General features: G+C 34.3%; 1 protein-coding gene and 1 long non-coding RNA gene across 7 annotated transcripts in view; one reads left to right on the top strand and one right to left on the bottom strand.

Annotated features, from left to right (window-relative positions):
* Positions 1-26,561, bottom strand: part of EXOC4 (exocyst complex component 4) — a 970,332-nt gene that overhangs the window by 570,939 nt on the left and 372,832 nt on the right. Inside the window, exon 10 of one of the 6 annotated variants that reach the window (XM_077136467.1) lies at positions 12,900-13,443. The exons of 4 other annotated variants lie outside the window; for them this stretch is intronic. In XM_077136467.1, coding sequence (XP_076992582.1) covers positions 13,439-13,443 — 5 coding nt within the window. In that variant the 3' untranslated portion in view covers positions 12,900-13,438. Of the gene's footprint in view, positions 1-12,899; positions 13,444-17,824; positions 18,076-26,561 lie in introns of those variants that run through there. One more of the 6 variants, XM_077136407.1, reaches the window with a different exon arrangement.
* LOC143663184 (uncharacterized) overlaps positions 24,098-26,561 on the top strand; it is a 33,234-nt gene continuing 30,770 nt past the window's right edge. The window contains exon 1 of the long non-coding RNA XR_013165862.1: positions 24,098-24,273. This is a non-coding gene — a long non-coding RNA (uncharacterized LOC143663184). The remainder of the gene's footprint in view (positions 24,274-26,561) is intronic.

The raw sequence follows: 26,561 nt of genomic DNA, 5'->3' as shown, positions 1-26,561 counted from the left end.
GATTCTTGAAGGTGATTGTACAAAGATATAACCTTTGGGGGGGTGCAAGGGTAGTTCTCCCCTGCCATGCAGGTGATGCGGGTTTGATTCCGGACCATGCACCTCCCACCCCACCCCCAAACAAACAAACAAACAAAAACAAAGCTATAACTTTTACAAAGTGACCGTGTGATTGTGAAAATGTGTCTGATGCTCCTTTTATCCAGGGTATGGATAGATGACTAAAAAAATATGGATAAAAAATAAATGAATAATACACAGGGATAAGAGGTAAAATAAATTAGGTACTTTGAAATACTAGTGGTCAATGAAATGCGGGGTAAGAGGTATATGTGTGAGTTTTTTCTTTTTTCTTTTTATTTCTTTTTTTGGAGTGATGCAAATGTTCTAAAAAATCATCATGGTGATGAATATATAATCATGTGATAATTCTGTGAGCCACTGACTGAACACCATGTATGGAATGCATGTATGTGAAAATGTGTCAATAAAAATACTAGTTACAAAAATAAGGGAAACTACATCATACAGTATGTAATCTTTAGGGATTGGCTTTTTTTTTTTTTTTTTTTTTTAAATCAGCATTGTTCTTTGGAGATTCATCCAGGTTGCTGCATGCATCAATAATCCATTCCATTTTGTTGCTGAATGGTATTCTAGTGTGTGGATGTACCATGACTTCTTTGGCCATTCTACTATTGAAGGACATCAAGCTGTCTCCAGAGTTTAGTTATTATAAGTAAAGCTACTTTAAATATTTGGTTACAGGTTTTTGTGTGAACATAAGTTTTCATTTCTCTGGAACTAATGGCTGGGAATACAATTACTGGTAGTTCATTTGGTAATTGCATGTTTAGTCTTTTAATAAATCACCAAGCTATATCCTAGTGGCTGGACTATCTTGCATTCCCACCTGCTGTGGTATGAGTGATTTAGTTTCTTTGCAGCCTTAACAGCATTTGATGCTGTTGTTACTTTTTTATCTTAGCCATTCTAGTGGGTACCTGGTGATGTCTCATGTGTTTTGTTTTTTTTTCCCCCTCATTGTGGTTTTAAATTGCTTTTCCTGGTAGAGATGTTGAACACATCTTTATTTGCTTATTTACCACCTGCATATCTTCTTTAGCAATATGTCTTCAGTCCTCCAAAATAATAATAATAATAATGTTTTCTAATAAAAGGACAGAGGAAAGGAAAGAAGTCTTCAAATGGAAATCTTTTTCTTTCTTTTTCTACTCCATTTCTCATGACCAGCTTCTATATGTTCCACTTAAGATTTTATTGTCAGTTGTCTCTCTCATCTACAAAGCCTCACACAGTCTGCTCTGGTTGAAGGGACTCCTCTGCATCAAACTGGTTCTCCTTTAATGTTTCTGGCAAGTCTTAGATTCTAAGATTCTTCTCTCAGTTCAATTTATGATAGTTTTATCTCAATGACACCCCGAGTGGTAAATACGCCTATCCTTCGTTTGAGAATAATCTGTTAATGCTATGCCCCAATTCTACTTGTCAGAAGAATATAACATGTTTTTATTTAATGTACAGCTAGGTATCACAGGCATTTTTTTTATAAATGCCTCTTCAAAAAATTATTAAATTCTACTGCATTTCTATGTAACCACACAAAATGTAGATTCTGATAGGAAATTAGAATGCATTTATGCTTGCTTTAATATTTAATCAGAATAAAACAGAGTAGACTTATTTTGTTCAATAAACTATTTCATGTATTATTTTTAAGAATGTTGTATATTTTACTATATTTGTCTAGAATATGCTTGTTCATCTATTGTAGAAACAGACTCATGAGAATTCTGGAAAAGTGAAGTGCAGTGGTAATACCAACTGGATGTAATAAGGAAAGGATTATTTTTTAAAGTCTTTATGTATGGAAACCACAGAAATGAAGAAGAATCCAGAATCAAGAGGAATTTCTAAAATTCAAAACCTTCCATCCATAAGAGCCCCATAATGATGATTATTTACTATATAAATCTGATACCTGAACTTTATCAGCCATTTTTCTCAATCCAGACTCCCAAAGACAACTGATTCCCCTTTTACAATGACATACACATTAGTGATTCCGGGAACAAGATGGCCTATGGCTAGATTATCTCAGGCTCTGAAGGTTATGCCTCCTGGGAAAGAACTACCAGAGTTAATTTCAGATAGTGAACTGGAGATACTAAGAACTAATGAAGAAATGGCAGTGTCCACAATCAGAGCAAAATAATAGCATCTCCAGTCTTTTCTCAGCAAATCCTGGCTTGCTAGTATGTGATTCATTGTCCCGTTTCATTTCTAAAAACAAAACAGCACCAGGTACTTACCTATAATACAGCAATGGTGACTGTTCATTGCACTTCCTTTCACTCTTATGTTTCAGAACAAATGAAGACTGAGAAGAATTACTGAGACCCAAATGAAAGAATTCCCACTTTTTAGAGATTTAAACTCTTCAGTCAGTATTTAGCCTTTGAAGACTTTTCCAGATAAACCCAAGTGTGAACATTCCTGCATGCACTATGGTGGCTAAAAGGGAATGCTTTCCAAAAGCTTCCTAGACTGCAAAGAACTAAGTCCAGACTTTAGTATACTTTTGTTTGGCCAGTGAATAACTACAGCGGGTGAATTTCAAAGTACTCAAGGCAAAAATACAAAAAATGTTTAGTCCCACCATATCTCAGTTTCCCAAAATCAAAATGTCCATCACTGCTCCATGTCTACCTGTATCTTCCTTGTTGTTACAACACAGGACAAATCAAATCACATCAACAGATTCTAAAATCTACATTTATTCAATCCCCTAAACCTGCCATGTTTGATAATTCAGGAAGCTGCCCATTCTGTCCACCAGGGCACAGACCTAAGAGAACTAATTTCCTGCAAACATTAATAAATGGGCTTCTTAGCAAATTCATATTAACAACCTAGTTCCAGAATATGTTTTTTGTAAACAAATAATATAAACTCATTCATCTTTAAAGCAAATATATACAGGCTTGAAAAGGAAGGACAAGAAAATATGTTACTAGGAACTATGATGACGAAACACTAATACATTATTAGTTAAAATGGAATTATATCAAAATAGCAGTTAAAGGGACAAAAAAAGTCCGAGGCCTTCATTTCTCTTTAATATGGGCACTTTGTTCTATATACAACAAATAGAAGATAATGACAAAAAGGCAATCCTTGTAATCATTTTACTTAATAGCAAATAGTACCCCTTCCCCCCCAAAAAAATCCATAAATAAGTAAAAGATAAATACTGAAACAAATGGCATGTTCTTTGCTTTCAAGATGTTATTTAATATTTTCAAAGGCTGGAGTGGGAAGGGGAAAAGGGGAGAAAGGAAATCATTCATTTTGCCTGCGTAGTATTTAATTTCTCTTCTGGAATGGGCTGAGGATCTGGGTCTCTTGAATCTAAATCCAGCCACATGGCCCAATTCCTAATGATTGGACTATTACACTATGATTTAAATTTATTTGAACAATTAATCGCTTGTCCAAAACAGAAGGTATTCCTGCCTCCCAGTAGATAAAAGAAACAATTTCCCTTTAGGGATGAATATAAGGCAAGAATACAAAGAAGTGTGTCTAACAATGGTAAAAATGTCAGGAACAGAAAATGTCAAATCCCCAAGGGAAAAACAAACTCAAAGTCTGCTTAAAAGCTCAGGCACCACATTTCTTTTTTTTTTTTTTGCAATGAAATTGTAGTCTACAGTTCTCCCTAAGGGTGGTGGGGGGAACTGCTACAAGTAATCAAAGTGTGGTACTGGGTGCATTTTTTTTTCCCCTAAGTTCAAAACAAAAGCAATAGCAAACACACAGCTTTCATGTCAGTGCTGTTCACAAATTTTACTCTTCTCAGGATAATTTCCCTTAGGACAATGAACCAGAAATGAGAGTTTCACATTATGAGCTCCTCTTTCTGATTCTAATATCTTGTCTGGTATGCTAGATGATAAAGAAATCTGGAGGACAAATTTAACTGTTAATTACATATTCAAGCCATCTGATTTTGTTGATGAGTTCCAACAATGATGCTAAATTTGGGGCATTTACTTAATGATTTTTTGTTCAGTCTGACATATAATAAAATTGGCTCCTGACTCCCCACTATTTCAAGGCCTATAGTTTAGCTTCAAAATGAGAACTGGAGTTATGGTTAGTTCTGAGTTCTGGCAATTTCCCCTCAAAGTCTAGTTTCATTATGAAACTCAAAGGTGCTGCCAACCCCATTCAAAACCTCCAAAGAGAAACTACTAATGCTTAATGTAGACATCTTGTCTTTATTCTTATGTTTGTTTTTCTTGAACTTTGCAAATCATTGGTGTTTGGAAAAACTAAAATTGGATAAAACAAATACCAACCATTTAACTTTCATAGAAGTCTACCAACCTCCTCTTAAATACGTGGACCTTCCTTACCTTTTCCATAATTTTCATTTATATCGCTAATGTATGATATATTTACCGTGCAATAAAAGTGGAATAAAATTTTCATTTTGCAGTTGAAGTAACATTTGTAGAAACAAGAATTCAGTTATAAACTACCAAAAGTTCCTTCTGACTCCTAAGAATCCCTAAACCAACACTTTAGCTTGTTCCCTCAACTCTTTTTCAAAGATGACCCACCCCCTACATATTAATAATGTTAAAATGTTTAAATTAATTAAGCACCTAAAATATGCAGATCATTACACCAGGTCCAGGCTTACAATAGACACAATACATGAACTCAAATAATTTAATCTCTAGTTTGAGATAACAGATTAGGGGTCACAGTCGTGCACAATCACTAGAGATCTTACAACACAGTGAACCCTAATGCAAGATATATACTATAGTTAATAGTCCAATTATGGTAACAGTCTTTCATCAATTATAACAAAGAGACCCATACAAATGGAAGGTGTTAGCATATGAGGAGCAGGTGGTATATAAGAACTCTGTATTTTCTACATGATTTCTTTGTAAGCCTACAATTTCTGTAATTAAAAAACAACTACAAAAAAAAAAAAATAAAGGCAGACCACAGTGGCTCAGCAGGCAGAGTTCTTGCCTGCCATGCCAGAGACCCAGGTTCAATTCCCAGTGGCTGCCCATGCAAGAAAAGGGGGAAAAAAAACAACAACTATTAAAACCAGAGAGAGAGGGCCCAAGTACACATCAGTATCATTTTATAAAGTTGCCCAATGTTGCAGAACCCTTGATACCTTGCCAAGCATCTGATCTTAGCCCAGAAATTTTGCTTCAGTAGATACAAGACCCTGGAATCCCTTTTTATTTTATTCTCTAAAGAAATGCCCCAAGTGGTTCAAAAGTGATGTTGGGAACCACTGAGTTACAAGTTAAGAGAACACCTCTTTGAGACTTCTTGAACACATAAATTAATTCCTCGGAGCTTTAATTCCCTGATCTGTTAAGCAAGAATGTTCAATTATAGGATCTCTTAAGTTTGAAGAATATTATGCTTGAAATACTATGGTATTATGGATTATAAAATAACATATGAACAAATGTAAGTAAAATTCCACATAAGTGGCAAGGTAAAATCAGTAAAGGAATATTTAGCAGAACTAAGTTTTGTGCAAAATCTTTAATAAATGTTGTTGCTGAGGACTGGCAGAGAGAACAAAGCAATTTACAGGTGGGGACACAGATGAGGAAATGAGTTTTTCCTGTTGAAGAACAAATGAACTGGAGTCACTGGAAAAAAAAAACCAGACTGGGATTGCTGAAGGAAGAGACTGAAAAGGTCAGTTCTTAGAGCCAATCCTTTCTGTAATGAAAATGATTTTTTTCTATTAGAGAAAAAGAGACAGGCAGACAGAAAGACAAAACAAATACTTGGTGAGAGAGAGACAAGGTAAGGAACACAAAGAACTAATGAAAATTGTCCCAAAACTCAAGTAGCCTATAAGGAAGCTAAGGATGAAGCTGAACAAACTTGTATATTTAAACAAAGAGAGCATCAGAGATTGAGTGCCAGAGTACACGAAGTACTCCAGGATTCCTCAGGAGGAAACTGTAGAAGTTTCTCCCATTCACTCTACCTAAAATGTCAAACCCTACTTCTTGATTTTTCATATCTCCTTTCCTGCATTAATTTTTCACCTTGGCAGTCATCATTAAAACATTATATATTTACTTATCTTTTCACTATCTATCTCCTCTTCTAGAATATTAGCTCCACAATAGCAGTGATTTTTGTCTATTTTGTTCACTGCTGGATCCCTATTGCCAAAAGTGTCTTAGCAATTATTGGCTGAATGAATGACTGGATGGATGGATGGACAGGGGGACAGGAAAGACAGGTAGGCAGGCAGGCAGACAGACAGACAGACAGATAGGACCCAAAGGTAGCTAGATCAGAAATAGCAATTACTAGGCTACACACATCATCTTTTTATTACTTTAACCCATAACAACAGCCTATGTTACAAATAAAGGAGCTGAAATTCAGTTAAGTAAGTGGTTCACAGTAGACAACAATACCCAATCAGGGATTTGCACAAAGCCTGAGGTCATTATACTATATGTCACATTTATAAGAGGAAATTGGTCTTGAATGTTGGATCTTTGTAAGAATGAGGAGGAGTGAAGAAATAATGGAAAGAGCCTAAGAAATGGCAGATATGAATATTCAAGAGGATTGAGTAGCATAACCTATAATTTATGCTGAAATTTATGTTCAAAAGGACCTTGAATGACAGGAAGTGATGTTAGAGGTGACCATTTCCAAACATTATTTTTCTTACACAGAACTCTTCTGTCATCCGAAAGCTCATATAAAACCCAGATATATTAGATAAAAGTCTAAGAGAAAAATCTGGAGACAAGAGAGGCTAGGATAAAACAGCAACAAACTAAAAACAAAGGCCTGGAAAACAACATTACAAGTTGGGGGGGGGAGGACATAAGAAAGGGCAGATTTGCAAAGTATCCTAAAAGAAAAAATTAGAAGTACTTGCTAACAGTATGACAAAGATAATCATCAGAGGATTCTCAGTTTTACATTCCAATTACAGTGAGCATGCTGCTCTTTTGAGAGGACAAGGAAATTTTGTAAGAAAAGGGGTTTCAAGAAGATGATGATGAGTATGACTTAAGATAACTATGGTCTCCTCTACCTCCACACAACCTTTATGCATTAAGGTCCTGGAGGTTCTGTTGTTTGCCTATGTTGTTTTAAGTCTATCCCTGAATGACTAAAATACATACTCATGCTGTCAACTATCACCTAAATATTAATGATGTTCAAACCCACACATAGCCCAGATCTTACTCCCAAACTCCAAAATTGAAATATATCTTATATATTTGAAATTCCATCAACCCAAACCTGAGTTCCTCCTCTCTATATCCTGCACTTCTTCCTCCAAAGCTAGACCTCTATCACCCATTTCCCAGAGCCAGTAGTCATTTCAAACTTTCCTATTCTTTAGAACATCTCCCTGCTCCACCCAGTCCATCACTACCCTCCAAGACACAATTCAGGTTTTCATCAGCTGTAATTTGAGGAACTGCAATAACCTCACATTTAAGGCACCATGCCCCCTTGCCTCATCTCTCCAAATTTATGCTCAAAACTCTTAACACAATCTGATCAAACCAAACCTCTGCTTCAAATCCCTCATTAACATTATGTTCTACCACTCAAAATCCTTCAAAGGCTTCCATTACCTTCAAAGTAATGGTGATATTCCTTATCATGGCATTCAAGTCCCTTTATGAATTGGTCTTTTCTATCCCTCCCTCCAGCTTCAACTCACTTTCTCTCACATAGACATGCTGTGGAATGAATATTTACCTTGTTCCAATACAACAAGTTCTTTTAAATTTCTGAAACTTTGTATATACCAATTCCTTAGACTGGAAGAATCACGGTTAACTCCTACCCACTCTCTGAGATTCAGTCCAAGACCCTTTCTTTTAGGAAATTTTTCACAAACCACTTAACTGCCCATCCTTTCTTCTCCCACAACATCCTGTACATTATATCCACATAACAATTTCATTCCCTGGATTGTCATCATTAATGGTTTACATGTCTGTCTTTCCAACTAGATCTATATATTTCAGTGCCCACTGCACAGCAGGCCCTCAGTAAATGTTCAATGAATGAATGAATGAAATAGCAGGCTACATAGGAATTATTTGAATAAGGAAATCTTTGTAGGTTATTGGAAGTGTAAAGCTAGAGTTTAAAAAAGGGGTTGAAATGTGTTTAAATTCGGAGTTTACAGCTGAGGCAAAAGAAAAAAAAAAAAGCCTGACAATATCTCAAAGAAATAGAGTGTAAAGAAAGAACAGAGGATCAAGATAAGAATGTGAAAAAACAGATGGGAAAATAAATCACTCCACACACACACACACACACACACACACACACACACACACACACACACACAGCTACTGTTCTAAAATTAGATTAGTGTGATGCTTGTAAAATTCTGTGAATACACCAAAAACCACTGAATTGTTCATTTTAAATGGAAGAATTATATGGTATGGGGATTATTTCTCAATAAAATTTCTCAATAAAGCTGTTAAAAAACACTAAAGAAAAAATAATGCTGATATTTCTTAACTTGCGCATATACCATTATTTTCTAAAGGATGAAACATCTAAATTTTTCTGTTTACCTTGTGAAACGGCAGTTTTCAACTTTCTAACTTGTAAAATGCCATTTAAATGCATTTTCCTTGCAAGCTGTTATATTGGGGGGGCTACAAATGGGAATTATGCATTTTCTGCATGCTTTCTTTATAAACCTAAAACTTCTCTAATAAAAATATAAATAAATAAAGGAAATACACTTTTTTGAATTTTTAATCTTTAGCTTTGTGATTATTATTGATATTTACACTAAAATGTCAGCAAGATATCTAGCCATTTTGTGCCTGTAAATCATATTAATAAAAACTTCCATTTACACAAACTTTAAGGTTTAAAATAAGGTAGAGGGATTATGGCTATATAAGGCCAGCCAAGATATAATTAGATAAATTCTATTTTATTAAAATGTTTGCAAAATCTAGTTTAAACAACATCACATAGTCATCTATTTTACTTTGTCGTTTAATATGTCTGTGCAGTTTCTGAAATACTTGTGGTTCTAAAAGACCTGTAACAATTAAGCCATGAGAATAAAAAAGAACACTGATTAAACGTATCGCTCTTAACCATGAACGTCTTTAAATGTTAGTCTCCTCCTCTGTAAAACAAAGTGTTCTCACTAAATCATCTCTTAGCATCCATCCAACTTCAAATTTCTGTAATTATATGCCAGTATTAACAATACAGACATTTCATATGTGTATTCATTTATCCCATCTGTTTTTAATGGCTGTTTTAGTGACTTGCTAAGCAGTATGACCCAGGCACTGCTACTGCTATGAAGATTAAAATATGTGCTTAGTACAGTGCCTGCCACAAATCAATACTCGTTAACATTCACTGAATAGAAATATCCTATGACCACACCAAGAGGCTGTACTACCTTAGGGAAAAATAATGGGTATTAAAAGGAAAGAATAATTACCCACAATAAAGGATAGGGTATTAAAAAAAAAGTCTCCTGGAAAATATTTTAGAGACCTTTGGATAACTCACCTGAGACCTGTTCTAATCAGTATTAATCAATGTTTTCAGATTTAATGGGAGAGTGATGAAGGAGTTTCAATCTTACGTCAAACATTTCTGAACTGTTTGAATCTCTACAATAAGCATATGAAACTTCCATAATTAAATAATCTATACTTTTTAAAAAGTCAATCAAAGCAATCAGATTACTAAACTGCAAACACAGAAGACAAAGATTGTGTAAAAAAAAGAGTACTTAAGCAATGAAAGAAATTCATACTATTTCTTACTCTACAACCAAGGAAAATAATATTTTCTTAACAAAAGCAATGATGCAATCTAAAAATAAATTATTTACTCATGTCAGGCACTATATACGCATTTCAAAGACAAAACACAAATATACTATACTCTATGCTAAAATATCCCTTCATTGTTAATCAAGTTTAAATGAAATTCTTATGGATGACTAGAGACCTGAAACTGAAATATCAGTATAACATTAATATTTTAATTAAATATGAATATTCATAGTCTTTTTTTCTTTAAAGAACAAGATAACTAACTTACTCTAATATGTAAATTTCAATTCTGACATGACACCTTACCTTAATTTACATTACAAAACCCGGTAAATTTTGGACCCATTGATTATTTATATAATTCTCTGGTTAACAACAGCTATTGAACATAAGTTAGGGGCAAAAAAAATTGTGATGTTCCAAAGTCATTTTGCCCAACCCATCTGAGGGAGCTGTATATTTTTATGATTTCATACTAATTTTAACACCACCCCCAACACTTGTTCTTCACTAAAAGACAAGAGAAGAGAATACAATATTATCAAAAATTTCTTTCTTTTCTTTTTTTTAAAATGCCCTAGAAAATACCAACATTAACTCTATAAAGAATGTTCAGAATTTGACAGGTATGTCAATCATTTTATATAATTAATAGTGCATTACTTTGATTTTCAATCATATATAAATTTATACAAAATGACTGACAATCCTATAAAAGTGAAGCAACTAATTTTGATGCAGCAGGACAGATAACCTATTTAATTCAAGTAGCTATCAAAAATAATAATCACATGGGGCATATATTTTAAATCACATTATTATACAAAATTAGTCATGATGCTAAGAAATACGACAAAAAATTCTGTGAGAAATTATAAACCTTCCTGATTTTGAGATATAAAAATATATACTAGGTTGAAAAACCATGTTTATTAGAAAAACTGAGGCTGCAATGTTGAGTCATCCAATAAATAATTAGTAAAATGGGAACTGCACTGGCAAATCAGTAGCATCACGGAAAGTGAGATCAAAGCATGAAAATCTGACAAAGATTATGATCTGAGGTGAAACTGATTTGAAAGGAAGAAATATGGCAAAAATGGGGTGCTGAACCATGAAATTCCCTTCCTTTGATTCCTATGTGACAATCCCACTACAAAACCAAAATACTACATTATGGAAAGATGGTGGTGTAGGAAGCTCCAGGAATCAGTCCCTCCACCAGAACAACTATTAAACAAGCAGGAACTATCAGACTCAAATATTTTGAAACTACAGAGTCTAGTAGAACACTATGAAGCATCCAGGGTATTGCAAGAAAAACAGATTGTTAAATCATGGTAAATACAGATAAATTACACTCTTTGTGCAGAGATTACCATCACCCACCACCCAGCCTCGCAGCAGTGGGATCCATAACCCTGGCCCCTGTTGCAATCTGCTGGGCCAGGGTGGGATATAAAGACCTAGCTACTCTAGATCCAGGGGTGTGCAGTCCAATCACAGATCACTGCTTTCGATCAGCTACTGCAGAAAACTGAATACTTGATTGGGAAGGTGCCCATTGTTGCAACATGCCCCAGGCAAATGAAGTAAACAAGATTTAAACACAGAAGCTTCCTCAAAACTAGGGAAAACAAGTGCCAAAGCAAAGAATAATAGGGGAAGCTCCTGGGAACACTTGCTTCCCCATCACTCACTCACTACCCAGGGAAGTGTGGGGCCAGCCAGTGCTCCATTTGTGGATCCCTGCCCTTGTTCCAGCTAGGAAAGATTGATCTGGTATACTCCCCCTCTGTCTCAACGACCCCCCCCACCACGTCCCCCAAAATTTGTCCTTCAGGCAAAGCAGGTTGATATAGCCAAAGCAGTAGAAGGAAAAAATGTCTTCTGGTAGCCTGGAGCAAAGAATTCCCTGTTTTCTGGGGCATTCAGGAGAGGGAGAAGGTTTCCAAGAAAGTAGAGTTAGAAATTTAAGGTCAAGAGCAAACACAAGCAAAGAACAAGATACAGGCCCCCCAGAAAAAAGACAGGGAGGAACCTCAGATTCATTTGCCTTGGCTGACCTTCTAAATAGGAGGGCTGAACTCTGAAGGACAGCACCTGCCAATGCAAAGCCAATTTACAAAGCTAAGAAAAGTGGGTTTTTTTTTTTCTGCCTTGGGTTGCTTAGTTTTGCTAGCTCCTGACACTCAAGAAAATTTCTGTCATATCACTAGCTGGACACAAACTCAAGAAACAGACAGCACCGGGACTAAATCCCAGTGTAAATATCTTAAAATATTAAAATGTACAGTGTGAAACAAAAGATTACAGAAGAACAATAATTAGACAGGAAAGGATGTCAATGTAAAGGAGGAGGATAAATATCCAGAAAACATCAAGTAAGAAGACCAGCCTGTGTATATACCCGACAGACTTAAAAATGATCTTCAATATGCTCAAGGAGATAGAGAAACAGAGAAAGAAGTAAAGTATTTAAGGAAAAGAGTGAAAGAACAATATTAGAATCTCAATAAAGACATGAAAATTTTAAAGGAATCAAACAGAACTACTGAAGGTAAAGCCCACAATAACTAAAATGGAAAATCCCCAGGGGTTTCAACTGTAGTTTGGCAGAAGAAAAAATCAGTGAACATGGGGACAAGACAATTGAAATGAGTCAGACTGAACACCAAAAAAAGAGAAAAAAAAATTAGCAAAAGCAAAAAGAGCATGAGACCTGTAGGACACCATCAAGCATTCCAATATACACATTAAGGGAGCTTCCAGAGAGAGAAGAAGGAAAAAAAAAGGAGCAAAGAAATGATGGAAAACTTTCCAAACATGGCAAAAGATGTGAATATACACATGCAAGAAGTCCATTGAACACAAAAACAGACTAACTTTAAAAGAAATAAATGCAGAAATTTGTTGGACAAACCATCAAATGCAAAGAACAAAAGAGAGTTCTGAAACCTGCAAGAGAAAAGCAAAATGTTATGTACAAGGAGTCCAAAACAGATTAAGAGCTGACTGCTCATCAGAAACCATGGAGGCAAGAAGGCAATGAGTTGAAATATTTAAAGTGCTGAGGGAAAACAATTGCTAAACAAGAGTTTTTTATACACTATTTTAGTTTATTAGGTTGCTCAAGCAAATCCCATGAAATGGGTTTTATTAAACAATGGGAATTTATCCTCTCAAGGTTTGAGGTGGGAAAAGATCCAACTCAAGGCATCCTCAGGGCAATTCTTTTTCGCCAACAACTGTAAAGGGCTATACATAGCATAAAAGGCTAGCTGCTGCAGATCCTTGGTCCTTAGTTTGTCATATGGCAAAGAATAATACAGCATTTCCAGGTCTCTCCATTCTCTTCTGGGTTCCACAGATATTCAGCTTCTGGTTTCTCTATGTATGAATTTCATTCTATTTCAAAAGCTCCTTGGTCCTTAGTTTGTCACATGGCAAAGAATAATATGGCATTTCCAGGTCTCTCCATTCTCTTCTGGGTTCCACAGATACTCAGCTTCTGGCTTCTCTATGTACGAATTTCATTCTATTTCAAAAGGATTCCAGTAATAGGATTAAGACCCATCCTTTCATGCCTTACCTGTGGTCCCAATTACAATGGGCTAAACCAACAGAAATGTATTAGGTTTAAGAACATTTTTTCTGGGTTACACGCAGCTTCCAACTACTACATCCAGCAAGACCTCCTTTCATATATGAGGGAGAGATTAAGAAATTCCCAGATAAACAAAAGCTAAGGGAGTCTGACACCGCTACACTTGACCTCCAAGCAATGATAAAGGGTGTTCTTCAGATTGAAAATTAATGACACTATACTGTGGATAAAAGTGACATAAAGAAATAAAGAACTTTGAGAAAGTTAACTATTTGAGTAACTATAAATAGCAGGACCATTGTATTGTATATTTTTGGCAGGTACCATCACTTCTTACTGTTTACAGGTACTGAAATGCAAACACAAAAAGTAATAGAAAATCTATGATTCTGAACATATAAGATAAACAGTATGATTTATAACAAGCACAAAAAAATGTGGAACAATGGAAGGGTACGGGAATAGGAAAAGTGTATGTGCATGTATAATGTCCTGCACTATCAGTAGTTAATTTAAATATAAATGGATTAAACTTCCTAGTCCGAAGGCAGAGAATGGTAGAATGGATAAAAAATATGACTCAACTATATGCAATTTACAAAAGATTCACCTTAAATTCAAAGACATACAGTTTGAAAATAAAAGAATGGAAATATAAATACTATGCAAATAATAAGAAAAAAAGACTAGGATAGCTAGACTAATAACAGATAAAACAGACTTTAAATAAAAAACAATTACAAGAAACAAGGAAGGTCATTACATAGCAATAAAGGAATCAATTGCACAAGAAGACATAATTATAAATGTCTATGTATTTCACCACAGATCCTAAAGTACATCAAGCAAATATTCACAGATTTGAGGGGAGAAACAGATGATTACAAATTAATACTAGTAGATTTGAATAAGACATTTTCAATAATCTCTTATTAAAAGATCAATAAGAAATGAAAAGACTTAACAATACCTTAAATCAACAAGCTCTATCAGACACATATAGAACACTTCACCCAACAGCAACAGAACATACATTCTTCTCTAGTCCTCATGGATCATTCCTCAGGACAGAACATGTTATCTTTAAAAATTCAAAAATATTTAAAACATACAATGTATCTTCTCTGATCATAATGGAATAAAACTAGAAATCGATAACAGAGGAAGTAATGGAAATTTTCCAAATATATGGAAATTAAACAACATAATATTGAACAACAAAAGGGACAAAGAAGAAATTATACGAGAAATTAAGAAATATTTGAGGCAAAGGGAAATGAAAACACAACATACCAAAACTTATAAGATACAGAAAAGCCAGTTCTACAAGGGAAATTGACAGCTCTAAATGTTTACATTAAAAAAGAAGAAAATAAATACATAATGGGGGAACAAATGTTAAAATAAATTTAGTAAATTGAAATGCTAGTGATCAATGAAAGGAAGGGGTAAGGGGTATGGTATGTATGATTTTTTTTTCTGTTTTCTTATTTCTTTTTCTGAATTGATGCAAATGTTCTAAGAAATGATCATGATGATGAATATACAACTATATGATTGAAAAAAGAATGTTCATATTAAAGTTTTATTAATAAAATTAATGCTAATTATTATATATTAATATTAATAAAATGTTAATTTTATTAATACAAATTTTTAAAAGTCAGGAAAAAAGAAAATATAAACAAAATGTGACATATACATACAAAGGAACATTAGTTAACATTAAAGAGAACGAAGTTCTGATTCATGTGGCAACAAGGATGAACCTTGAAGACATGTTAAGTGGTATAAGCCAGACAGAAATAGACAAATATTGTATGATCTCACTAATATGAAATAATTAGAATAAGCAAACTCACAGAGTCAGAATACAGAAAACTGACTACCAGAGGGGCTGGGTTGGGGGAAGGAAAAGAGGAGTTAATGTTATACTGTATAGAAATTCTACTTTCTATGACTGTTAAGTTTTGGTAATGGATGGTGGTAATGGTAGCAAAAACAGTGAATGCAATTAACAATACTGAATTAAATATCAGGACGTGGTTTTAAGTCACATATATATTGCTACAATAATAATTAAAATAAAAAGACAAAGAACTGTATAAAACAATGACTCTTACTATAAAAAAAACAAGGGAGGAAGGAAGAAAAGAAAAGAAAAAGGAGGAAGGGAGGGGAGGGGGTAGGAGGGGAGGGGGGAAGGGAACAGGAGATTCCATATCAGATACCCAAGCTCAAACTGGAAGATCTAGAAAAAGAAGAACAAAATAAACTCAAGGAAGGAAATAAAGATTACAGTGGTGATAAATGGAATAGAGAATTAAAAAACAGCAGAAATAATCAACAAAACCAAAGTTTGGTTCTCTGAAAAAAAATCAATAAAATTAATAAACTTTTAGTTAGAATGACAAAGGAAAAAAAAAACCAGAGAGGTCACACAAATTACTAAAATTAGAAATGAAACGAGAAACATTGCTATCAACCAAATGAAAAGGATTAGAAGAGAATACTATGAACAACTGCACAACAAATTAGATAATGAGATAACCAGATAAATCCCTAGAAACACACAAACTACCTACATTGACTCCATAAGATCTTATCAGACTAATAACTAGTAAAGAGACCAAATCAATAATTACAACCACCGAACAAAGGAGAGCCCCGGACCAGATGGATAGCTTCACAAGAAAATTTTACCAAACATACCAGGAAGAATTAATAACAATTCTAATCAAACTATTCCAAAAACTGAAGAGGAGGGAACACTCCCTAACTCATTCTATGAGGTCAACATCACCCTCATACCAAAGCCAGATAAAGATACCACAAGACAAGAAAACTACAGAACGTTACACTTTTTAATACAGATGCAAAAATCCTCAACAAAATTCTAGCAAACTGAATCCAAAAGCACATTAAACAAATTATATACTGTGCTCAAGTGGGATATGCCCAAGATATGAAAGGGTGGTTCAACATAAAAACATCAATAAATGTAATACGCTACACTAACGGAATGAAAAAAAAAATCACATGATGATATCAATTGATGCAGAAAAGGCATTTGACAAAATCAGGACCCCTTCTTAATAAAAAAACACTTTAGAAGGCACAAGCAGCAAAAGAAAATATAGATAAATAGAACCTCATCAAAAATAAAAACATCTGCAAATCAAAGGACTTTATCATACAAGTAGAATAACAATATACATAATGGTAGAAAAGATTTGGAAATCACATTTCCAAAAAGACAAATGACTTCATTTAAAAATGGGCAAAAGACTTGAATATACATTTCTCTAAAGGAAAGCCCAGAAAAAGAATCTTAACAGCATTAGCCATTAGCGAAATGCAAATTGAAACCACAGTGATACCATTCAACACCTACTAGAATGGCTACTATTAAAAAAATGGAAAACTACAATTGGAGAGGATGTGGAGAAACAGGAACACCCATTCCTTGTTGGTTGGAATGTAAAATAGTGCAGCCATTGTGGAAGTTTGTTGGTTCCTCAGAAAGTTATTTTTTTTTTTTTTTTTTTTTTTTTTTTTTTTTTTTTAAAGACAGAGAGAAGGAAGGAAGGATAGAAGGAAGGAAGGAAGGAAGAAAGGGAAACATTTTTAAACATTTTCTTGTTTTTATTGTATTCTGTTTCTCCGTTTTTGTTACATGGGCTGGGGCCGGGAATCGAACCGAGGTCCTCCGGCATAGCAGGCAAGCACTTTGCCCGCTGAGCCACCGCGGCCCGCCCCTCAGAAAGTTATTTTTAAATACATACTGAAAAGAACCGAATGTAGGGACTCAGATATTTGCATACCGATGTTCATAGAGGTATTTTTCACAGTTGTCAAAAGATAGAAGCAACATAAGTGTCCATAAACTGATGAACGGATAAACAAAAATACACACACACACATATATATATATATTTCTTTTTTTGCATGGGCAGGCACAGGGAATCGAACCCGGATCTCCGGCATGGCAGGAAAGAACTCTGCCTGCTGAGCCACTGTGGCCTGACCCACAAATATATTTAAAAAATGTAAAACTGCAAGTGTTGGAAAGAACGCTGAAAAACAAGAACACTCATTCATTGCTGGGAGGAATGTCAAATGGTGCAGCTACTATGGAAGACAGTTTGAAGTTCCTCAGAAAGTTAAGCATAGAATTACCATATGACTTGGCAATCCCACCTCTAGGTATATACCCAAAATAACTGAAAGCAGGGACTTGAACAGATATATTCAAATCGATGTTCATAGTGGCATTATTCACAATCGCCAAAAGATGGAAGAAACCCAAGGGTTAATTAACCAATGAATAGATAAATGAAATGTGCCATGTATACACAATGGAATATTATTCATTACAGAATATTACTTTTTTGAAAGGGAATGAATTTCTGAGCCATTTGACAACATGGATGAACCTTGAAGATACCACTTGACTGAAATAACCTGGACACAAAAGGACAAATATTTACGATCTCACTGATATGAAATAAATAAAATAAGCAGATTCATAGAGTCAGAAACTAGAATACAGGTTACCAGGACCTGGGGTGGGGATAGGAAAAGGGAGTTAATACTTACATTGTACAGAGTTAGAATTTGAGATGCTGGAGAAGTGTTGATTATGGATTGTAGCAAAACATTGTGAACATAATAGCACTGAAATATACATTTGAATGAGGTTTGTGATGACTATGTTCAGGTATCAACTTGGTTAGGTAATAGTGTTCAATTGATTGGTCAGGAAAGCACCAGCTTGACTGTTAATGTGATGATACTTCATAGGTTTAAATCATCAGTAAGTTGATGGCATCTATAGCTGATTACATCTGTAATCAACTAAGAAATTGCCTTCAACAGTGAGAAAAATCTCACCCAATCAGTTTAAGCCACTAAAAGGAGAACTGATGATTTCAGCAGTTAGAAGAGAGAATTTCCATCTCTACTTCAGCCATCTAGCATCTACTGTCGAATTCATCAAAAACCTTCATTGGAGTTCCCAACTTGCCCTACGGAATTTGGATCTGCCCATTCCCAAACTTATGTAAGCCAATTCCTATAATAAATCTCATAATATTTACTGATCGATAGATAAATCCTGTCAATTCTGTTTCCCTGTAGAACCCTAATACATGGTCAAAACGGTAAATTTTAGTTTGTATATATATTACTAGAATAAAATTGTTTTCAAATATCTACAGGGTTCTAAAATATACACAGTGAACTTTGGCATAAACTATGGACTCCAGTTTAGAGTACAAATATAAAATTGTCCTCTCATCAACTGCAGCAAATGTACCACACTAAATGCAAAGTGTTAATAATAAGGTGGTATATTCAATGATGATTTTTCTGTAAACCTGCAACTTCTCTAATATAAAATTTAAAAGTACTGCAATTTCAACAAATTAAAACTAATATAAGAATAATAATTTCAAATGTATAATGAGTTGGAAAAAATTTGCATCACTCTTGCATATGCCGTACTCTTTGGGGGTTAGGGCAAGTAATATCATACTATTCAAAAAATCCATAATCTCTACCAGGCTGATTTGTCTCTGATTATGAACATTTACTTGCATAATGTGATTGTGCAGGTATTTCATTATACAGTAATGTCCTTCCAAATAAGCCAGATGGATCCATCTTGGTTTTATCATTTTAAGTTTTTCTCTTTTTTGGAAGTTAGAAAAATCGCATATGCAAAACAAAACTATCTGTTTTTCTTTCTTTATTCAATAAATACCTATCGAACATTTTTACCTAGAGGGCCTGTGAAAAATAGCAAATTTTAACACTATAACTCTATTATGAAAATATGAGTGAAGACATTCAATAATTGCTATATTAAATTGAAAACCACATACTCTTAATCTTTTACAGGAAAGTCAACCAGACTGAGAATTTGATAGGAGGCAGCATGAGCTGACATAATAGTACTGATTAGGAATGAGGAGATCTAGGTTTACTTGTATCATACTGAACAAGACACTTCATTTATTTGGGCCTCAGTTATCTCTTCTGTAAGGCAAATTAGATGTTACTGAAGCGCTGTTCTAATTTAATAGTAATCTTTGGAATAATTTTTAGTGTTTTAGGAACAGGTATTAAGAGGAAGAAAATGAAAGTTCCTGGTGGCATTTTTATAGTTCAAATTTTTTTTATAAATAAAAATATTATTACACTGAAGACAGGAAGGATAAATACAAGTTTGTAGATTCACCGTATATTTGCTAATTTCCTAAGGCCTGATAAAAACACTGAATAGAGTGAATGTTTAAAAGCAAGTAGAGGCAATTCATTTTGCTTTTCTATATTATACCTACTTTAATAAAGGTCTCTCTCAGCTCTAGTATTTGTATAATTTATTCTTTTTGTTTTGCCTATCATTAAGAGATTTCCAAGTCAAACTTCTGTGCCTATAAGTATGTAAGTAACTTTTTCCATTTAATGAGAAATGAAAGTATATATTTTATCCTGATCATATTATCTCTCTCTCTCACTCACATACACACACACACACACACACACACACACACACACACACACACATTTTGGCTAAGTGAATTGAACTTAGCCAAAATAAATAAATAAGCAAGCAAAAAAGTTAATTTACCCTTAGTATTTTTTTGTAAGCAGAAATAAATGTCTGTTAACCATCAAAAGAATTAGGTATTAAAACATGACCGTTTTACAACGCTGACAGTATACACAACTACTGAATAATTATCATGACTATGGATATTTTAAAACCTATCTCCTTATTCGTTATCATTGATGTTAAATGGATGAATTGTTTTGCCCTAAATTTCTAGTTCAGTAAAGACTTATGCATTCTGTAAGGGCTATCTGAGGGAAGGCTTTGCAGTTACCTCTCTAGCAGTAACAATGTACTACAATATACTCGGTGTTCATGCTGGGAAAGAGTCTTCATTGAGATGGTTTTGCAGGACCCATTTTACACTTTCGCTTGCTTCTTTTTCTACTGAGATTGAGTAAGATCACCTCAAGCATTATCTGGGTGGTGATTTGCACCGCCTTGAGAAACTGGCTTTATAGATCTTGGATTACTAGGATCCCCTCCTTTGCTTATTTTGATTTAGCTGGCTGGTACTAAATTGGCCAAATTAAGAGAATCTTTTAAATAAATGAAACTCAACTAACAGATGTCCCCTATAAATGGGTTAAATGAATTGTTTGTTGTTGTTGTTTTATTACAGAAATATACCACATAATGGTAATTTGACTGTGATGGAGGCAATGAATTAAATTAAAGAGACAAGCCAACCAATCACTTTTCTTAAGGTGTGAGCTGCCAATTATCCCAACCAACACAGATCCTAATATTATTATGCTAGGCCATATGTGTCATTCTCAGGCAAAAAATAAATCTTTTAACAAGTCTGTAAGAACTGTTGGCACCCATTCATGCCAGCCTGCACTAACATCTTGAGGATTTTCTCTATTCCAAAATATTCATAAAAAGGGGGAGAAGAAAAGGTGGGAGAGAAGCTAGCCTAAATGTGATTTAGTTAAAGGTCCAATAAAGATGTAAAGATCCAAGCAATTCTTTTTAAATTTGCTAGAGAGAATAACAAAAATGCTGGCAGTAGCTCACCACTCACAAGCTGAAGGAGAGTGTGGAGGTCCAGAACACTTTCAATATTCACTGAGCCCATCTGTCAGCAGAACAGTCACTGAACAGAACGAGCAATTACCAAAGTCCTTTTCAGATATAATCTGTCAACCAAATCTAGTCTTCCTGCCAAAAGAAGTCAGAACCGAGGAATGCAAAAACAGGCTTGCCTTATGTGACCAGGGAGAGGTTCATTTAAGATGAACCTGGAGATGAAAGGAAAAAGGAAAATCAAGAGACTGTTATAACCACTCAACAGAATATTTTTAAAATTGTATAATACTGGGCATCCGGGAAGTGTGAAAAGCGAGATGTACCACTATCATATCAACCGACTTTCCTCCACGTTGCATATTAAATTTTAATTTCAAGAAATGGCCTACTCATTTCCCAAACTGGTTCTCTTTGGACAATTAAAATGCTGAATTTACCCTTCTCTGTAGCAATCCCACTCCCATGCCCTACCACCAAAGCATTCAAATTTTTAAATCAAAGAAATGTTTTCAATTTGGCAAATATTCATCAAATGTTTTCAACATGTAACACAGCATTATGGGTGTTACAGGTTCACAAATAATTTGTTTTAATGGGTGTCCTCTAATTTTAAAGTTAATACTGAAGATTACAAATCAGCGCCTTTCCTGTCTACTTTGTGACCATTCCTTACACTCCAGTTCTAGGATATTATCACCACTATTGCTGCTACGTTAAACAGATGTGCACAGAGGTACCCAATATGTAGAATTAGAAGAAGGAGCATTAGCAGTGTAGTAACTCAGGTAGGAAGCGATGAAGACTTGGACTAGGTGGTGGCAGTGAGAACAGAAAGCCAAAGAGGTCAATTTAAATGAAAGAGGAAATGATAAGATTTGGCAGCAGGTTAAATCTAGGGGATAGAAAAGGCAGTACTTTCAAAAGGATAAATAATAAACACATACTGACTAACTTTGGGGGAAAAAAATCATTTAAAAATTTTTGTCGGAAATTGAGCATATCTCTTTTCTTTTCAATAAGTGTATAATCATAAATATAATCGATCTTCGCCAATATAAATAATAAATGGGAAAACTAAACAAATAATCAGAGCATCAGTTATACAAACTAGTGTAATCTATATTACAATATTTCTGCCAAAAGCTTGTTTCTAACAGATCTGTCATCATCCATGATGATAAAGGATATTTTAACTGCTAAGAGGTTCCACATCTTCACCAAATAACATCCCTGCGGGTGGCGTCTTTTCAGATGCATTGGAGCACAAAGTGTACGACACAGTTATAAAGAAGAAAAGATAAAGGAAAGGAGAACAATCAGCATGAGAGAAAAAGTAAAACAATATTAACAACAATAAGTAGATTCACATTTCAGGAAAGCAATGGTTATGCTGACCATGAGTTTCATTTTTCATATATGGGAAGAACAGACATTTCAGAACCAATGGTGGCAGGACAAAATCCTTCAGACACACAAACTTAAATATACACAAAGAGAACCAGCCTCAGTTCTCCATTAGAAAAAAAAATTCTCACCTTACTTAATACTAAAATATGAACAATCAATAAATATTTTTATTCAGGGTACATTAAGTGAGAGGAATGGAAGGGTTATTAAAAAAAAAGTCTACTCTCAAGATGCTCACAATCTAAGAATCTTATAATGTAAATTTAGTCTAATTTTCTTTCTAAGTATCTAAAAATATACATGAGATATGTACTGGCATATATGTGAGTATGAACATGGGTGTATTCCAATAATATAGAGATTACACATTTATAGATTGTATATATACATACATAATCATTTTAAATGATTATATATAGAAATATAGATATATGAATACCCACAGAAACAAACATATACACAAACACACACTTTGATTTAATTCAAGAGCAAGAGCCACTTCTCCCATATGCCAAAAACTTTCTACTTATTCGTGTCAAATAGTTTATAAATAAAAATATATAGTCACACCCACTCTTAATAAAAACAGCAACTTATTATAATTCTTACTTAATAAATATTGCTGTTAAGCACTTAAATCAAAATAGTTTATACTAAATATATGTGAAAATAACTGTAACTTGTAGCCAAATGTATTTTAAGATTTTACAAGGCAGAAGAATATCTCTTCATAGTAGAAGTCTCCAACATCTTGAATTTGAACTTAACCCAGGAACATAAATCAATCTTGATAGTTAAGAATCAAAATCCCAGGTTGGCACTTAAAAGTCCTGCTGCAAGTCCAAAAGTTCTACAGGACTGTGTACTTTAAGGCACATGGCCACAAGCTTCCTGGGTCCCTGATTCCCCACTTATTGGAGGTAACTCAAGGGATTCCTCAACTTGGCTGGTCCAAATGGAGACCCAGAGGTGTTGACTTGCCAGAGAGGGTGATGAAAGGACTAAAGCACTGGGGAAGGTTCTATGAACCCACAGAGATGCTGTGAAGTTAAAGCAAGAGAAAATACTGGCCAGTAATGCCTTAGGTAGGGGCAATAAGAAAGGAGGAAGCTTAGGAGAAATAGAGAAGTGGAAAGACAGGCAAGAAAGTATATTAATACAGAAGCAACTGACGGAACAGAAAATTTCTAAGAGGCAGAAATAAAGGTTGGTTAGACAGCGATGATCAAAGATGGATACAGAGAAAAGAAGGAAAGAACTAAATCTTCCCTTCCAGATAAACCAGGAGGATCTACTTCAAGTGTGACCTGTCTTTTAAGGTTGTCATAAGGATCAAAGAGATTGATATCTGAGAAAGAATTTTAGAAACAGTAAAGCATGATACAAATATAATTGTAGCTAACAAAGAAAAAAATTAACTAGGAAAATATTTTCAAAATATAATTAAGTATCATTATATGTAAAGAACACTTGCAAAACAATCAGAAAAAGAATGTGACATAACAATGGGTAAAGGATATAAGTCACAAAGAGAAAAACCAATGATTAAACAGGTAAGATATGCTTAATTTCCTTAATAGTCAAAAAAATACAAATTAAAATGATGCTGTATACTTCTAACAGAATGGAAAAGATGGAAAACCACTAATAACAATTTGGGAGTGAGATGAGAGGGGCAAGCATTTCCACAACCAGTTGCCATGCAGGTCAGTACAACATTGCTGAAAGATGATTTCATCTTTTGTGTTAAAAGCCACAAAAATTCTTCGTGCCCTTTAATCCAGCCATTCTATTTCTAAAATGTCTTCCTAAGAAACTAGTTAGTTAAACAGGCAAAGGTTTTCATCAAACTATTATTTGTATCAGAAAGAATAAAGAAGATAAATACTTAAATATCAGCAAGTATGGCATTAGACAAATTTTGGTGCAACCATATAATGGAATATGTTACAGTTGCTACAATATTAATTATAAAAATATATTTATCTCCTGGAAAAATTTCAGGATATTTTTTATAAATAAGTAAGTAAAAGAAAGAAAAAGATTACAAAACAATTTGTATTAATTCAATGCCATGTCAGTGTATTTCATACCAGAAAAAAAGTCTAGAAAGGCAACCAGTAAAATAGAGGATGATAGGTAATTTATGTTCTCTATTCTTTCTCATGAGGTGTTTCCTACTTTCTTTAATGACAATGTTTTATTTTAGTAATTAATTAAAATATTTTTCAAAGGAAGAAGGTGTTTATTCACAAAGTGAGTCCTTACTGCACAGGTGCAGGGTCTTTTTCAAGGCCTACAGTTTGGGGCAAAGAGTCAAAAGGGGCAGGTGCCCCAACTAGGTGGCATGAAGCAAGTGTTCTTGAGTTTTGGCTAAGAGGATTCTCCATATCTTACAAGATATCAGAGTAAATAAGGATGATACCTCCTTATCCAGGAAAATTGTCTTAGCCTAAAAATTTTAGAAGAATTGTTCGCTTTCTTCAAACCCTTTATTTTCTTTATCACTTTCTTTCCATTGTTACTTAAGAATACTGACAATATGACCTAGAATATGCACTTAAGGTTCACCAGCAGAAGCTTTCTACATGGCACAGCATAACCGATACATTGTTAAACCTAAAAAACGAATCCCTTGGATCACTGAAGGCCATTCCCTAGCCTATCTGTACTACATGTCACTGAAACGGACCCTTCATTCACTCTTCTAAGTAGTTCCATGGTTTATCTGAACTGGTACCAAAAATCTAGGTATCTATTTGCCTCTGCTAATAACTAATCTATTTACCTCGAGATGAAAGTTTTGTTCAACTATGAGAAAATGGGGTTCCTGCCAGTTCTAACATTCTATGTAAAGTTTTGAGTACCATTCTTAATTATTTTATTGATCACATAGTTCAAATTCAACATAATTAACTATACTCAAGATCTAATTGTTCATGCATTACCATAGCCATATATGACCATACAACTTTGAGTGTTGGTAGAGTTTCAAATCACCTCCATATAGTAAATGATCTATTACAGGGTACATATCCTTAAATATTATTTTAAAATCTGGCTAATACTTCCTGGTAAGTGGAAGATACCTAATTCAAACATTGAAAAACAGACTGTTACCTCCAAGCATTCCCCATCTTTTTTTTTTTTTTTTAAGCAATAAATAGTTAAGTTTATTAAAAAGAAGGAGAGAGAATACATATTAGAGAGGTTAATGTGGATATGCCCAAGGGAGAGACATGCCTTTTATTTTTTTTCATAGTAGCCATTCTAGTGGGCGTGAAGTGGTACCTCATTGTGATTTTTTTATCACAATCAATTTTTTCTTTTTTGTGAAAAATAACATATACACAAATAGCAATTAATTTCAAAGCACATCACAACAATTAGTTGTAGAAGAGATTTCAAAATTTGGTATGGGTTACAATTCAAGGTGCTAGATTTTGTGAAATACCTTTTCTGCATCAACTGAGATAATCATGATCATGTTTTCCCCCCCCTTCATTCTGTTAGTGTGGTGTATTACATTAATAATTTTTTTTATTTTGAACCACTCTTGAATACCTGGGATAAATTCCACTTGATCCATTTTATACAATGCTTTTAATGGACTGTTGGACTCAGTTTGCTAGTATTTCATTGAGGATTTTTGCACCTCTATGAGATATTGGTCTATAAATTTCCTTTTTTTGTGTGGTATCTTCATCTGGCTTTGGTATGAGAATGATTTTGGCCTGGTTGAATGCTTTAGGAGTGTTTCTTCCTATTCAGTTTTTTGGAAGGGTTCAAGCAAAATTGGGGTCAATTCTTGGAATGTGGATAGTATTACCCTGTGAAGCAGTCTGAGCCTAGGCTTTTCTTTATTACTGATTCAATCTCTTTATTAGTTATTGATTTGTTTACACTTTCTATTTCTTCCCGAGTCAGTGAAGGTAGCTGGTGTGTTTCCAGGAATTTGTCCGTTTCAACTAGGCTATCTAATTTGTCGGCATAC

This window comes from Tamandua tetradactyla, chromosome 1 (assembly GCF_023851605.1).
Source record: "Tamandua tetradactyla isolate mTamTet1 chromosome 1, mTamTet1.pri, whole genome shotgun sequence".
In the NCBI taxonomy this organism is placed as follows: Eukaryota; Metazoa; Chordata; class Mammalia; order Pilosa; family Myrmecophagidae; genus Tamandua; species Tamandua tetradactyla.
Note: the sequence above shows the minus strand (reverse complement) of the source record. Positions and strands in the feature narration are given on the sequence as shown.